The sequence below is a fragment of the Giraffa tippelskirchi genome, chromosome 9, assembly GCF_054371585.1.
Source record: "Giraffa tippelskirchi isolate mGirTip1 chromosome 9, T2T-mGirTip1v1.2.pri, whole genome shotgun sequence".
NCBI classification, from domain to species: domain Eukaryota; kingdom Metazoa; phylum Chordata; class Mammalia; order Artiodactyla; family Giraffidae; genus Giraffa; species Giraffa tippelskirchi.
In genome coordinates this window covers 106036545-106053425 of record NC_137283.1, presented here as the reverse complement: position 1 = coordinate 106053425, position 16881 = coordinate 106036545, and the positions used below count along the sequence as shown (strand labels likewise).

Genomic DNA, 16881 nt, shown 5'->3' with positions numbered 1-16881 from the left:
AATCAAGAAAGCTTGGGCAACAACTTTTTGGTATAAAACAAAAATCCTCTACTTCTATGTAGATTAAGATATTATGATAATTTTGACAGGTACTGATTATAAATATACTTTATAGTAGGGAAATCTAAGCCTTTAGAATATCTTACCTTCTCTAAGAGTCTAATAAATACTAAACAGTCAAAAGAAATCACAAATTGTATTATTCATATACACTACAGTAACCCACTTTTTTTCTCACAAGTATTCAGAAATATTTAGGGGTTATTTTTATTAAAAATATTTTCAATTTAGGATTGATTGGTTTACCTATTGATTTAAATATTTATTTGCTGTGCCATGTAACATAGGGGATCTTAGTTCCCTGACCAGGAATGGAACCCCCCTGCAGTGGAAGTTTGGAGTCTTAATCACTGGACAACCAGGGAAGTCCTGCTATTTAGGTTTTAAATTGCTTTTTTATTATCTGATTTTTACTTGACAAGTTGTGTGTGTGCTTAGTCACTCAGTCATGTCTGACTTTTTGTGACCCCAATGTACTGCAGCCCACCAGGTTCCACTGTCCATGGGATTCTCCACACAAGAATACTGAAGTGTGTAGCCATTTCCTTCTCCAGGGGGATCTACCTGACCCAGGGATCGAACCCAGGTCTCCTGCATTGCAGGTGGATTCTCGACTCTCTGAGTCACCAGGGAAGCCCACTTAACAAGTTGTAGGATGTCAATTTAGAATGTACAAACAAGATAGATGTTGGAGAGAAGTATAAAAATTTATCTTCAGATTCCTTTTATTAATTAGGTAATAACTAAAAGAAAAAGCAAGAGAGTTCCAGAAAAACATCTATTTCTGCTTTATTGACTATGCCAAAGCCTTTGACTGTGTGAATCACAATAAACTGTGGAAAATTCTTAAAGAGATGGGAATACCAGACCACCTAACCTGTCTCTTGAGAAACCTGTATGCAGGTCAGGAAGCAAGAGTTAGAATTGGACATGGAACAACAGACTGGTTCCAAATAGGAAAAGGAGTACCTCAAAATAAGTACCCTGCTTATTTAACTTATATGCAGAGTACATCATGAGAAACGCTGGGCTCGATGAAGCACAAGCTGGAATCAAGATTGCCAGGAGAAATACCAATAATCTCAGATATGCAGATGACATAACCCTTACGGCAGAAAGCGAAGAACTAAAGAGCCTCTTGATGAAAGTGAAAGAGGAGAGTGAAAAAGTTGGCTTAAAGCTCAACGTTCAGAAAACTAAGATCATGGCATCTGGTCCCATCACTTCGTGGGAAATAGATGGGGAAACAGTGGAAAGTGGCTGACTTTATTTTTGGGGGCTCCAAAATCACTGCTGATGGTGATTGCAGCCATGAAATTAAAAGACACTTACTCCTTGGAAGGAAGGTTATGGCCAACCTAGATAGCATATTAAAAAGCAGTGACATTACTTTGCCAACAAAGGTCTGTCTAGTCAAGGCTATGGTTTTTCCAGTAGTCATGTATGGATGTGAGAGTTGGACTGTGAAGAAAGCTGAGTGCCGAAGAATTGATGCTTTTGAACTGTGGTGTTGGAGAATACTCTTGAGAGTCCCTTGGACTGCAAGGAGATCCAACCAGTCCATCCTAAAGGAGATCAGTCCTGGGTGTTCGTTGGAAGGACTGATACTGAAGCTGAAACTCCAATACTTCGGCCACTTCATGCGAAGAGCTGACTCATTGGAAAAGACCCTGATGCTGGGAAGGTTTGGGAGCAGGAGGAGAAGGGGACGACAGAGGATGAGATGGCTGAATGGCATCACTGACTCGATTGACATGAGTTTGGGTAAACTCTGGGAGCTGGTGATGGACAGGGAGGCCTGGCGTGCTGCAATTCATGGGGTCGTAAAGAGTCGGACATGACTGAATGACTGAACTGAACTGAATAACTAGGTATATTTTCAACCTATTTTCACCGTTTATTTTTGAAATCTATGATCCATGTAACATACTAATGTTGAGATTTGCTTTTTTGATAAACTTACAAAGAAACAATTATAAAATTAAATTATGCTAGCCACTGATTTCTGAACAGAGTAGGACATATGTAAATAAGTTTTCTTTTCCTTTACAACATTAACTAACCTTGGTATTTCGCCTTCTTCCCAACGAAATAAAGTACCAGTAAGGGAATTTTTTCCTGGTAGTCGATCCTTGCAAGACCCAATCGGATGCAATGGATCACCTAGAAATAAAAAGGCAAAAGGGTTAAGTTTCACTTTTAACTTGCACATAATTACTCTTTAGGTAAATTAGTATACAACCCACATGACTAGTTCCTAAAACTGTATCCTAAAAATTCATAAACATATTGGAATGCATTTGCACAGTGGAGTAAGGATTCCAAATGGAGAGGGGGGAAAGTATCTGCAATATATGGATATGAAAGAGGAATGGCCACAATACTTTCATACTAGAATAAAAGTATGATACATTTAAACACATTATAGTGATAGGTGTGCTTAAAACTTCATTAAAAAAAAAACTAAGTATTTTTGTAGACTATAATCTAAATTCCTAGGGTATTCTGTATGAGCCTCAATTAAAATTCCAGTGGAAACCAGATTCCAGATAAAATTCAAAACATACTTTAATACTAATCCTTGAATAAAAAGAAAACACACGATGCACTCCAAAAGTAATGGCAGTAACAGCAAGTGGAAAGCTGGGGCAAATGCAAATACAATTTGACCAGTGGTTGGAGAGAACTACATTTTTGCTTAGTTATCCCAGATGCATAAACAGAATCCAGGAGCCATGCTTTGGAAATGGTCTCTAAATGTTAGCAATCTTTTTGTGATCTCTTACGAGGAATTTAAATTTTCAGATAAACAAAGCTTGAATGAGTGCCAAAGAAAGAATCCCAACATAAAGTATTTTTTTAACTTCTCATTTTATATTGGAGGATATCTGATTAACAATGATGTGTAAGAAAGACACTAAATTTGCAATCCTCTTCAACTAAATTTAATACTTATTTGGTGAGCCTGATCACAAAATTATATAATTAATTAGACTTACCATCTTTGCTGCTTTAACAAAACATGTATCAAACCATGTAAGTGGTTCTATCTACCTTCAGAAGTTTTTGAAGGCTTTGGTGTTATGCGACAAGAATATTTATATGAAATACTTTGTAAGTTGTAAATTACAAAACAATTATTTTCTAATAAAATTTATATGAATGAATAATCTATGTGTTTACTAATTACCAAGTTACCTATCATAGTATTAAAATTCACACTTTATCTCCAGTTTTTGTATTATTTTATTTTATAAATATATTTGTCATTCTTTTCAACTCTGGATGTTAAAAGTGTAATATAAAGTCACTATGGAGAATAGTAAAAAATGCCTCTGATCTAAAAAATATTTACTCTAAGTACTTCTATATACTTCACCTTAATAATATTTCCATTTCATTTGACAACTGAGTATATAACTGAATACTAAGACAAAATGGTATATGCATACATAATATTAAAATTTCTAAATATTTTTCACTTTTAAATTTACTTTCAAAAGACTACATTAAAGATGACATTATCTTGTTTTATAAGATTAAAATATTAAGTTACGCATATATAACATATTTATAGTAAGTTTACTGTCCATTTAATTATATATCTGAGATAACATGATAAAATGTTAATACAAAAAATAATTCACCTATTCTTTCCATTTCAGTATAATCTTTAATCTATTTTTTTTGAACAAAACAAAAACCTGAAGGTTTATTTAGTAATGATAAATTAAAACACAAATTTTATTTCATCATACTTGAAATTTCTCTCTTAATTTTCCCTAAAGAAATTTCATATATTTCTGCCTTCCAGTTGTACCTTCCAATACTCATCTAACTTTTATAACTAAAATAAGTGGCTTACATATATTTGCTAATTAAGACTCTTCTCATGCTTTTTTACCTATTGGAAACAAACTTTTGTAAAAAGGACATCCTTTTCTTATAAATACCTCCTACACATTCTCTAAAACATTTTCCATTCTTCAATCCTTCTTGTACTCCCAGCTATATTTGACACTGATAACCAACCTGTTGTTCCCCCAGTAACCTTTTTATTTTGGAAGAATTTTAGATACAGAAACGTTCCAAAGATAGTAGGTTTCTGAATACTGCTTATCACATCCTTCCCGTTGTTAACATTTTACGTTACCACAATATATCTATCAAAGAAACTGACACAGGTACATTCTTATTAACTACTATGCACTTTATTTAAATTTCACCAGTTTACCCACTACTGTCCATTTTCTGTTTCAGGGATCTAAAGTAAGATACCTCATTGTAGTTAGTTATCATGTGTTCCTAGTCTCCTCTGCTCTATTTTTTCAGTCTTTCCTCATTTTTCATGACCTCAACAGTCACGCTTACTGGTTAGGTAACCTACAGAATGTCCTCCAATCCAGGTTTGTTGATGTTTTCTTACGACTAGATTGTCATTATGAGTTTTCGTGGAGAATACCACAATGAGGTATTTTTATGAAGAATTCCATGATGATCACACCATAAGAGAGGGACATGATATCCAAATAACACTATATCCAATGACTGGGGCTGTTGACAATCAGTACTTGGTTAGGGTATATTTTTATGGATTTGATGACTGTAGAAAATCATACCACCATGCAAGTAACATGCAGAATAATTCATCAGAAAAGTCCCCCTATATATTTGTTTTGTAATCAGTATTCTACTCTTCTCCAATTCTTGGCAACCACTAATATATTTTCCATTTCTATAGTTTCACCTTTACCAGAATGTTATATGAATAAAATCATACAATTTGTATATGTCCCTGGTTACTCAGATGGTAAAAGCTGTCTCCAATGGAGGAGACCTAGGTTCGATCCCTGGGTCAGGAAGATCCCCTAGAGAAGGTAATGGCAACCCATTCCAGTATTCTTGCCTGGAGAATTCCATGCACAGAGGTACCTAGTGGGCCACAGTCCATGGGGTCACAAAGAGTCAGACATGACTAAGTGACTAACACATATGCACATACAACTTGTAGTCTTTTAGGTCTGGTTTTCACTTAGTAAATGAATTAAACTTTCATCAATGCTGTAGGAATCAATATCGTGATATGTTTCACTGATGAACAGTATTCCAATGTGTTGGTATACAACCGTTTATCCATGGCCCCCACTGAGTGAACATCTTGGTTACTTTAGATTTTTAGCAATTATGAAATAAAGCCGTTATAAACATCTGCATACAGGTTTTTGGGTGGACATAAGTTGTTTTCTTTTTTGCACTGGGGTATAGCCAGTTGACAATGTTGTGACAGTTTCAGGTGAACAGTGAAGGGACTCAGCCATACATATACATGTATCCATTCTCCCCTGAACTCCCCTCCCATCCAGGCTGCCACATAACATTTGGATGGACATAACTTTTAAATCACTGGGTAAACATAGAAGTGTAATTGCTCGGTCCTATAGTAAGTCTGTATTTTACATTACAAGAAATTGGCAAACTGTCTTCCAAAATGACTGCACTATTTTGCCTTCCCACAAGCAATGAATGAGAGTTGACGTTGTTTCCATTCTTATCAGCATTTGTTTATTGCTAGTTTTTTGGATATTACACATTCTAATAATGTGTAATGGTAGTTCTTTGTGGTTTTAATATGTATTTCCCTTAATGATATACAGTATTGAGAATCATCTTTTCCTATGTTTGCCATCCTTGTATCCTCTGTTGAAATTTCTGTTCACGTCTTTTGGCCATTTTTAATGGGGCTGTTTGCTTTCCTATTACTGAGTTTTCAGAAGTTCTTTATATATTCTTGGAGAAGGAAATGTCAACCCACTCCAGTATTCTTGCCTGGAGAATCCTATGGACAGAGAAGCCTCGTGGGCTATAGTCCATGGGGTTGCAGAGTCGGACACGACTGAGTGACTAACACTTTATATATTGTAGATCTAAGTATTTTATCAGATATATAATTTGAATATATTCTCTCCCAGTCTGTGACTTACCTTTTTATTTTTCTAATATTACTTGTTATAAAAAGGTTTTAACTTTGACCAAATCAACTTGTTAGGCAGATTTTCTTATTGTTTTCTTCTAGAAATCTGATAATTTTACATTTAAGTCTGTGATCCATTTTGAGTTAATTTTTACACAGGGTGTGGAATGTGTCTGGACTCTTTAATTTTTATTTTTTTATCTGTTTGTCTGTTTTTTTATTTACTTTTGGTTGCCTGGGGTCTTCTTTGCTGTGCCAGCTTTCTCTAGTTTCAGTGAGTGAGGGCTACTCTTCATTGTGATGCATGGGCTTCTCATTGCAATGGCTTCTCTTGTTGCAGAGCACAGGCTCTAAGGCGTGTGGGCTTCAGTAGCTGTGGCTCACAGGCCTAGCTGCTCTGTGGTATGTGGAATCTTCCTGGACCAGGGATCAAACCTGTGTTCCCTGCACCAGATGGTGGATTCCTATCCACTGCACTGCCAGGGAAGTCCTGGGCTCTTATTTTTATTTTCTCATATGTGGATATCCAATGATTCCACCACCTAAGACAAAGTTCCAGATCTGGCAGTCTTTTTTAGTCCCAGGAGACTCAAACTGGGCTGAAATGTCACAAAGTGGTTCCACTTCCTACTTTGGGCATATCTCTTTGAAACCCTACCCCTCTTTGTGCAGGATTCCAACCTGTCCAGCAGGTCCTGAATTGCTGTTTCTAGTTCCCTCACCTAATAAGGCTGTCTCAATGAAGGCAGCCAGGATTAGCAAAACACCTCAGGGCAAAGGCTGTTTTCAGCACTCTGTTTCCTCTTTTGGCCAGTACTTCTTTATTGTTTGTAATCTTTGTGATACATTTAAGATTAAAAAAAAAAAACCAAAAAACCTTACCTAGCTCTTAAATTGGTTTTTTGTGAGAAGGTTGATCCTATTAATCTAACCCATCATTCCCAGGAAAAAAATCCTCCCTGGTTACTTTTCAGAGCACAGCTTGGGTATGGCAGAAGAAGTGCAAGGAGTTAAGCCAAAAAAGAACAGCTGGTAAACAACAAGAGAAAAAAAATCTGAACTTTTGGTTTTAAAAGTTTGGCAATGAAAGAAAAGAAAAAAATCATAACAGAAAGGACAACAGAATTGCAGTAAAAATGCTGGTTTTACTTTATCTTAAGTAGAAGAGAAGGAATCCAGCCAGAATAAAATGCAAAAGATGCTAGACTATTTTAACCAGAAATTCTATTCCTAGGTATATGCCCAAGAGAAATGAAAACATATGGCTATATGAATATTTGTACATGAATGTTCATAGCAGCATTGTTCATAATAGCCAAAAAAAGGAAACCCAGATGTCTGTCATTGATGAATCAGTAAACAATGTAGTATATTCACACAACAGGGTATGAGCTGGCCATAAAAAGGAATGAAATACTGATACATGCTGTGACATGGATGAAACCTGAAAACATTAGGCTAAGTGAAACAAACAAACAAACATATTATTCCATTTAAATGAGATGGGCAGAATGGGCAGACAGAGACAGAAGGGAGATTAACCGTGGCTAAGAGGTGAAGGCATGGGAGGACTGCTGGAGATTGCTAAAGACTATGAGGCTTCCTTTAGAGGTGCTGAAAAATGTTCTAAATTTGACTGTGGTGATGGATGCACAACTCTGAATATATTAAAAACCAGAGCTGTCCATTTTAAATGAGAGAATTGTAAGGAATAAAGGTGTTATCAAAAAAATTGACATTCTTTTCCTGATAAACTCTTAAGATATTTTTGCACATTTCTTTCTATTCCTTATCCACTCAGCACTTACTTTTAAGTACATATTATTTTATAAATCATCAATTACATAATACTTTTTTCAAAGCGTTAATTTGAACTTGTGAAATTAACCTTACTTTTCCTCCTTGCTTTTCGGAACTTGACAGCAGCCAGATTTATTAAATTCATTCCATACAGATTGTAGTCAATGAAGAGCTGTAGGAGGTAGGGAATATGCGCTTCATGAGGCTGATAAAATTTATTCATTATGGCTCCACTTTGCAAAAGTTCACATATCCTAAATTAGAAAAGAAAGTTATACCATAAAATTATGTTTCCTAAAATGTTAAGTGAAATAATGGTTATACAAATATAGAAAATAAAACATATTACTCTACCACACAAAATTTTCATTTCAATTTTACTCAAAAATTTTTTTTTGGCAACTGAAAGTTTAAATCAAGTTTTAAAGTAAGCTGCAAGCTCTGAAAGAGAATGAGAAAAAATGTCTTAAATGAAGAATATTTTGACTTCTAAAACCAATGCTAACTATACTGAAAAAGCTAACATGTCTGAAAAAAGGCTTTTAAGATATCATATTTTTCTTTTAAAAATCCAGAAAAAAATTTTGAAAAGATTATACAACAATTCTAAAAGAGGACATATGATTCAATCTACCACACAGAGATGTTACCACTTTTGGTATTTTTCTTCTCTGAGTAATTTGTCCTTCATATTGGGGGGTACAAACAATAGGCAATTATAAATAACATAAAGCGTTATGCAGGGGATGTATATAAAACATCTAGAAGGGACAATAAACAGACTGTAGTTTCTGCATAGCCTTCTTCGAGAGAAGTCTCTAAGCAGAACAATGAACTAGAAATACTTTTTCTCAGACAAGAAGGAGCATTTCATTCAAATAAAACTGCACATGTAAAGGGTCACAAGAAAACGTGGTTATTCAGGAACTAAAAGCACTGAGTGAGGCTTAGTGACAGAGGCTATGGTGGTGGTAGTGGGAGAGTAGAGAGGTGATGAGAAGTCAGATCACGCAGAGCCTACTAACGTATTTGAAGAGGTAGTAGAGTTTACCTGTCAAGTGAAGAGAGCAGGAAAATTGAAATGACCAGGTTAGCTAAAGAAAGCAAAACACTAGAGACAGAAAGTGAGAGGGTACTGTGGAAAAACTAAGATGATGGCGGCTTTAACAAGGATCAGGAAATGTATTGATTCAGGAAGCGTATAAGGAATAAAATGGTCAGGCCTTGATGACTAATTAGATGCAGAGGGTGAGACAGAATGTAAGTTGAGGATAATGCCTAGGTTAAGCAGCAAGTTGGTGGTGCTGCATTTATTGAAACAGAACAGATTGGAAGAAAATAGGTTTATTTGTGGATTTTTATTTGGAGAAGGAATAAAGACAAACTGGGTTTTAGACAAACTGGAGTTTACTGGTTTTAGACAAACTGGAGGTATACTGGAATGTTCAGATAGATTTCTATGAAAATATTAGACATGAGTGATAATAAAGATGAGGTTAAGGATAATTTTATTAATAGACGAGAGACAGCAAACATATTTTGAGGCACTGTGTATTAGGCACAACTGGTGTCTAAACTCAGGTGCTCTAAATGCTTAATCTCAAGTAATACTTACTACAAAACTATGGTAACTACTATGATCTCCATTTTATAAACAGAGAAGTTGAATCTTAGATCAAAAACTTACCCAAAACCACACAAATAAAAAGTAGAAGGGCTAAAATTCAACTCCAATTTTTTCTGACTTAAGCCCTCTTAACTATAGTGCTATTCTATTTATCCAGTAGATGGTCTGATACACTGATCAGGAGCTCTGAAGGAAAATTTAAGCTACTGATATATATTTGGAAGCCAAATGCATATAGATGAAAACAAAAACCATGGAAGTATATAAGACTGTAAAGTGAGGGGAACATATATAGAGAAAAAGATAAATGCCTAAGACAAAAGTCCAAGGACCAACCACACATATGTTAAAAGAGGAACCAACAAAATGGCATAAATATGAATGACCAGACAGGGATGAGGAAAACTAGAAAAACGTTTACATCTAAGCAACCTTATTTTAAGGTAGTGTAAGCACTGATGGACATGAGGTCAAAAGGTAAAAGGTATTAATTGGATTTAACAACACTGAGGTCGTTAATTAAGGAAGGCAATTTGAGTGGAAGGGCTGAATTGGAGAGCAGAGTTGGAGTTAAGTCAAAGATCAAACGGGAGATAAGATACTGGACACACAAAGTATAGCTAATTTTTTCTAGGAGAATAGCTGTGAGTATGTCTTTGAGTTTGAATGTGTGCATGTGTAAAATTAAGTCTTATTATTGTTTAAATGGTGTGGAAACGGAGAGGGGATAACTGATAGATGAAAGGAAAGGGTCAAAGGGAGTGGATCCTGAGCTTTAAAGGTAGGGGTAAATCTCTTCTGCTCTAATAGGCAGTGAGAAATAGCGAACAGCTGTGAATAGATTTTAAGAATCTCTGACAGAAATTTAAGAGAACTTTATTCCAATGGTTATCAAGTTTTTTAGCCCTAGGACTCCTATTCATTGTTAAAAATTACTACTAGCATCAAAAAGCTTTTGTTTATGTGGTTTATATCTACTGATATTTACCAAATCAAGTTAAGACAGAAAATTTTAAGAGACTCATTCACTGATTTAAAAATAACAATAAACCCAAGATATGTTAACATATATAACATTGTTTTATTTAAAAAATCTATATTTTTCAAAACAAAAACAATTTGGTGAGAAAAAGGAATTATTTTACATCTTTGCAAATCTCTGTTTTAATAGAAGACAGCTGGATTCTCATGTCTGCTTCAGCTCAATCTATTCTGAAATACTGTTTCACTGAAACATATAAAGAAAAACCAGCCTTACACAGATATATAACTGCAAACAGGAGAAGTATCTGAATAGCCTTTTCAGGTAAACGCTGATCTTTGTTATTATTACATGGACATGCAAGGGGGTGGTGGTTTCTTAAAGTTTAGCAACAATGTGGAAACCATATCAATGAACTTTTTGTACTCTGTTACATTAAAATCTATTGGTCTACCTAACACTTTATTTTTACCCGTGCATAATTTTCTAATGTCTTGCCCTCGTCATTTGGAAAATATACATCCACTAAGTTATATAAATCTTCTAAATGGTAATATATTTCATTAAATAATATGGAAAAATGTTAATATCACCACCTATCTCATCAGAAAAAACAAAAAAAGTACTGAAAAGGGATTAAGTAGAAAGCTTTCACAGTAGAAAGCTCTCCCACAATGGCCTCACTCTCACACATTTCTCCTTGCTTTGAAACTAAAGAACAAATTTCTCTTGGTATTGAACATATGGTCTAGCTAGCAGGGTACTAGGATTATACAAGGCAGTCAATCATCCCTCTATCAACTTCTACCAACTCTCTAAATTTAAGGCAGAAAAGAATCAGTTAAGGGGTATAAGACAAGGTCCCTTACCCTTAAAATATCCTTCCTAGAGTCCAAGCTATGGATCTCTCTCTCTTTACACATATAAGTACATATTTTGGACTCTTTAATAATGTTACAAACTATACAGGCCTTTCTCCTAGATTTTTCTTTTTATTATTAAAATACTTAAGTGATAGTCGTTTACATTTTTATTTCACTTATCTTTTTACCTTCTCACCATTGCAGGATTGTAAAGATAGATCTTCATAAAGTGTCTTTCCTTCTCATGATAACCATAAAAAGGCCTGAAATACAAGAAATAGATATTTCAAGTTATTTTCATCAGAGATGAAATAATGCAACTTATTGCCCTAATTGGATCCAGCTGGCCTAATTCAGTCTTACTTATATGGAACATTATCAACTACCTCCCCCCAAAAAACAAAACAAAAACCTCCAAGACTTTTCAATTAAACCTACCACAATATCATATTTCATATGACACATGAAATCTTGTTACTTCTTTTAAAAAGTTTAAAAATACCACTTTAAAAAACCTGGGGATAAAAAGGAAGAGCAAACTATTTATACTTTAATTTCAACCATCATAGCTCTATTAAAAAGTGGCTCTACTCAGGCCATGCATGTGAAAAAGAGACCTTCCTTCTGACACTTTCCCCCATATTTTTCTGTCAGAAACTAAAGCTCTTATCAACAAAATTCTTTAACTGAGAAAGGATACAACTTGCGTTTGTATCTCTTCTCCTTATTGTCTCTATTATTAATTTGAACATCAAAATTAATTTCACAAGTTCACTAAAAGACAATTTACCTGTTATACATATGTACATATGTGTGTGTGTATAAAACACACACCTAAATCAAATGAAACTGTGAAAACTGTGCAGACAGAATTTAAGAGATTGAAAAGATCATGGCCTTACTAATAACCTATTTATATTGAGGCTGAGTTCAATTCAGGTATCAGTCAGCTGCAGTGGGGAAAGAGAGAAGCAAAAATCTGTTAAGATAGAAGGAGAAACAAGTCCTCAATGCAAGAAGGAATAAGTTGAGCTATCATGTTATATTATTTCAGGAGGATCTGAAACTCTCATGAACAGACTACCATTTTCAAAGATTATATAATCAGAAACAGTATGTGAATAGGTCTGAATTTATAGGCAAAATAAAAAGTATTTGCCTAGAGTTTGTCTATAAATAAGTAGTTGGTTAAATCTTTAGGTGGATAAACTCAGTTTCTTTTCATTAAAAAAAAAAAAATGTGTTTTCCCCTTATGATGGGCACTAGATAGAACTTACCCTCATTAGGATACCATTTTCTTTCTGTCATGTCTGATAGTATAGTAGGCCTCAAGTATAAAAGTAAGTTGGCAACACAGTCATTTGAGGTATATTTAAATAACTTTAAAAAATAAGCTATTCTAAGCCTTTAGGTCAGAGTCAGCTGTATGTTTTCTGTAAAGCAATTCCTATTAAAAAGAAAAAGTCTTAAAAGGTCTTTGTCTCATTCTTGCCACTCACTCCAATCTTATCTCATACCCACTCACCCTTTTTCCTCCAGCCATTCCAAACATTTCAACCCCTTCTAACTTGATTCACTTTCAAGTAAGTTGCCATTCCTTCTGCCTGGAAAGTTCTGCCCTGAACCATTGCATGGCTTACTTTCAATCTTCAGTCAGGCCCCTGCTTAAATTCACCTCCTCTGAATGGCCTGCACTGACCCTCATTCCCTATCCCTGACCCTTTACCCATTCTTAAAAAAAATAATAATAATAACACCTCTTCCTGTCCAGTTTGATGCTGTTCACCCCATTTTTGTTGCTATGAAGGGTGAAAGACACATTATATGAATGATCTCATTCTCTTTCACTGGCAAAATTCAACTCTTTATTCCTCCTGCTTTGGTATTTTTCATACATAAATATAGCTCTTTGTCTAAAGATATAGGGGTTACACTTTTAGCCAGATAAATGGAAATAAAGAGAGTTAAATCTGCACTGGTATGGTCCATGTTATCCTTGTTTTTGCTAAAGATTTTTAGGTTTTTACAGTTAGAATCTTATAAATTTCAAAAGCTGAATACAAGACTATCAAATTTCTACAATTCTTTGTAAATCTAGGATTCTGCTTGTCTATGTATTCTGCCTCAAAATATAGCCTGGACATTCTATAAACTCAGTTTTCTGCTTCTTCTAGCCAAGAGAGTCTCTGTATAATTTAACCTGGAATCCTTACTTCCTACTGCAATCCTTACTTGCTACTGTTGACTTTACTTGATTTTCCCAAAAGAATTTCTCAACAGGGAGCCTCTCTGGAAGAAAGAAAGTAGAATGGGGCAGAGTCTAATGTAAATATGTTTATACTTAAATCTAAGGTAGGTATGTTTATACTTAAAAAGTTGCAGCTGATAATTGGAGTTAGTTTTTTAATATAATAATGAGAAGAAAAATGATAGTTTAAAAAACTTAATTAATTTAGATGGACTAAGAATCTTTTTATAGACTATTTTCTAGAATCATGGTAGCTAACCCATGTGGCAGGGAACCCTTGAAATGAGCCTAAGGTCATGATCCTTCCTGTCTCTTAACCTAGCTTCAGGATAATGCACAGGCTAGGAAGGCTGGAGTTAAATTTGTACAAATTGTAATTAGACAGCTAGATGCAACTTTGTCTACCTTAAATAAGTATGCAATATTGAAGAAGTAAAGGACTGACAGAAGCTACAATGCGTGATAAGGGAAAAGGGGACCTATATAAAGAAAAAAACAAACAAAATATTAGAACAGGAGAAAAAAAGAAAATGGAAGTCATAAATTAAATAGCTCATCTTTGCCTCCAGGTTTCTAGATTTGTGTCATATACTCTTAAAAATACAGTTATGCTTTTAACAAATGCCCATCAAAAATACAAAACGGTTGGTGACTCATTCTTTGTTCCACTAGGTTGTTTGGAGATTCAACTTTGAAGTGAGAATATGTATAGGAAAGTCCTCAGAAATCATTAAACATAAAAAAATGTAGACTATAAAGCTGATGATTATCTTTAACCTAATTGTTGCTATCATATGATGGGTGTGAACTTTCACCTGATTCATTTATTCTATCAAATAGTCATTGAGTCTTGTCTAGTAAGTGCTCAATACCATACAAGTTGTAAGGGGATATAATGATGGACAGACAAACATGGTCTTTTTTCTCATGAAACTTACATGCTGGTGCGAGAAAAGCATAAGAACTAATAAACAAATAATTAAATAACTGGAAACTACAGTAAGTACTCCCTGGAGAAGGAAATGGCAACCCACTCCAGTGTTCTTGCCTGGAAAACCCCATGGGCAGAGAAGCCTGGAGAGCCACAGTCATGGGGTCACAAAAGAGTAGGATACGACTTAGTGACTAAACAACAAGAACAACAGTTAAGTACTAAAGGAAACAAAGAATGGGCTAAAGATACAAAACGAAAACATCAACCTATTTTAAGAAGGGAAGTCAGAAAACTTCTCTGGAGAGGTGAAGGATTTGAAGTACTGGAGAAGGGTAAAGCACTCAAGGAAAGAAAATTGCATGTACAAAGGTGGGCAAGAGCTCAGTATATCAGAGAAACTGTAAGAAGTCCAGTGTTTCTGGATGGAACAGAAACAGGAGTCTGGCTAGGCAGACGTCAGATCAGGCAGGCGTCAGATCACATAGGCTGTGGTTAGAAGCTTAAATTTTATTCTATAAACAATATGAAGCCACTCAAGGATTTTAAATGATTTTAAAAGGACCCAATTTACATTACAAGAAGAGTACTTCTGTAGCTCTGGGGTGAGATAAGAATAGAAGAAGAAAATTCAATTAAAAGGACACTGGTAGTCCAGAGGAAAACCTGGATTCAGCTGGAAGTAGATTTAAGATGGATTTCACAGAGATATATATTTAACTCATATGTTCCCGGGGAAGGCAATGGCAACCCACTCCAGTACTCTCGCCTGGAAAATCCCATGGATGGAGGAGTCTGGTAGGCTGCAGTCCATGGGGTCGATAAGAGTCGGACACGACTGAGCGACTTCACTTTCACTTTTCACTTTCATGCATTGGAGAAGGAAATGGCAACTCACTCCAGTGTTCTTGCCTAGAGAATCCCAGGGACGGGGGAGCCTGGTGGGCTGCCGTCTATGGGTTCACATAGAGTTGGACATGACTGAAGCGACTCAGCAGCAGCAGCAGCAGCATATGTTCCAGTACGAGCTCCAAACTTTCTTGCCAGCCTGCTCTGTCTGCACCGACTCAAAGTTTCGTAGTCATCCTTGACTCCTCTCACAAACTGCATCCAATCAGAGAGCAAATCTCGAGGATTCAACTCTCAGAATAGATCTAGAAGCTGACCAGTTCTCACTACTCCCCTGCTACTACCCTTGTTCAAGTGTTCATATTTTCTCACCCAGATTAATGAAACAGAGTCCTAATGTTCTCCCTATTCAACTCTTGTGCTCCTACAATCTATTCTTTACACAGGCTAAAGTAACCCTTTCAAAGTTAGATCATGGCTGCTCAAAATCACTAATAGCTCAGAACAGAAACCAAAGTCCTTAGAATAACCTACTTCAATGGTTCTCAAACTTGAATACGCATCAGAATCAGCAGAAAGGCTCACAAATTTCTGAGCCCCACAACTAGATTATATGATTCATTAGGTCTGGGATCAGAGCAAAGAATATTTTTACCAAGTTCTCAAGTGTGTTAGTCTGAAGTCCTTCAAGAAGTTCAAGTCAAAATGAGCAAGAAATTAGTGGAAACACCTGTGAAAGAGTATGAGGAAGACCTCACGAGAGTGAGAAAGCCACCAGACTTAGATACAGGTCCGATCTAATGAAGGAGAGAGAGAGGGAAGATGAGTGGAAGTGCCTTCTATTGCAATGTGATTCTAGTGAAAGTTCAGAAAGACTGTCTGAAGGTCCCGAAGTGTCTCCTACAAACAGGCCTGTCTTAGTATTCTTACTGTGCTTAGCCACTGGGTAGGAGAAGCCTATGAAAAATGGCTTCAGCTTACATGGGATGATAAATGGGTTTCAGCACAGTAGCTGGGGCCATTGTTCAATTATGTTCCTTGTATTTGGAGATCTGAGAAGTGCATTCTCATGGTGTCAAACCAGATAAAACTGATTCTGGTGATCCAGTGGCCAGCATGATCTCCATCCTCTTATATCTCGCTAATCTCATTTTGTCTACTCTCCTTTCCCTCTGCTCCAGCCACCTGCTCTCCATTTTGTTCCCACCCTCAACCTTCAAGTCTTTGCTCAAATGTCATTTACCATGTCAATGACACCTTCCCTGATTACTCTATATAAAACTGCCACCAGTCTACCTCTCTAACCCACACTAATGATCCTTCTTATCCTGTTCTACATATTTTATTGTATAGCACTAAGTATCATGTAATAAGTCAATAAATTTATTTCATGTTATATTCATTGGTTATTGTCCATTGGTTTTGCATCACTACAATGTAACTTCCACAGGGGCAAGGATCTTTGTTTTGTTCACCAGTATATCCCAAGCACCTAGAAGAGTGGCTGGCACAAAAAAGGTGCTCAATAAATAGTTGATGAATAAATTAC

The 16881-nt window shown here is 35.7% G+C and overlaps 1 protein-coding gene across 2 annotated transcripts in view; it reads right to left on the bottom strand.

Annotated features, from left to right (window-relative positions):
• The window catches only part of REV3L (REV3 like, DNA directed polymerase zeta catalytic subunit), a 176311-nt gene that overhangs the window by 101281 nt on the left and 58149 nt on the right, over window positions 1-16881 (bottom strand). For both annotated transcript variants that reach the window (XM_081530576.1, XM_081530577.1), the window contains exons 3-5: window positions 11492-11566; window positions 7925-8085; window positions 2124-2223 (exon numbers count right to left, since the gene is read on the bottom strand). In XM_081530576.1, the coding sequence (XP_081386702.1) occupies window positions 2124-2223; window positions 7925-8085; window positions 11492-11566 (336 nt within the window). The remainder of the gene's footprint in view (window positions 1-2123; window positions 2224-7924; window positions 8086-11491; window positions 11567-16881) is intronic.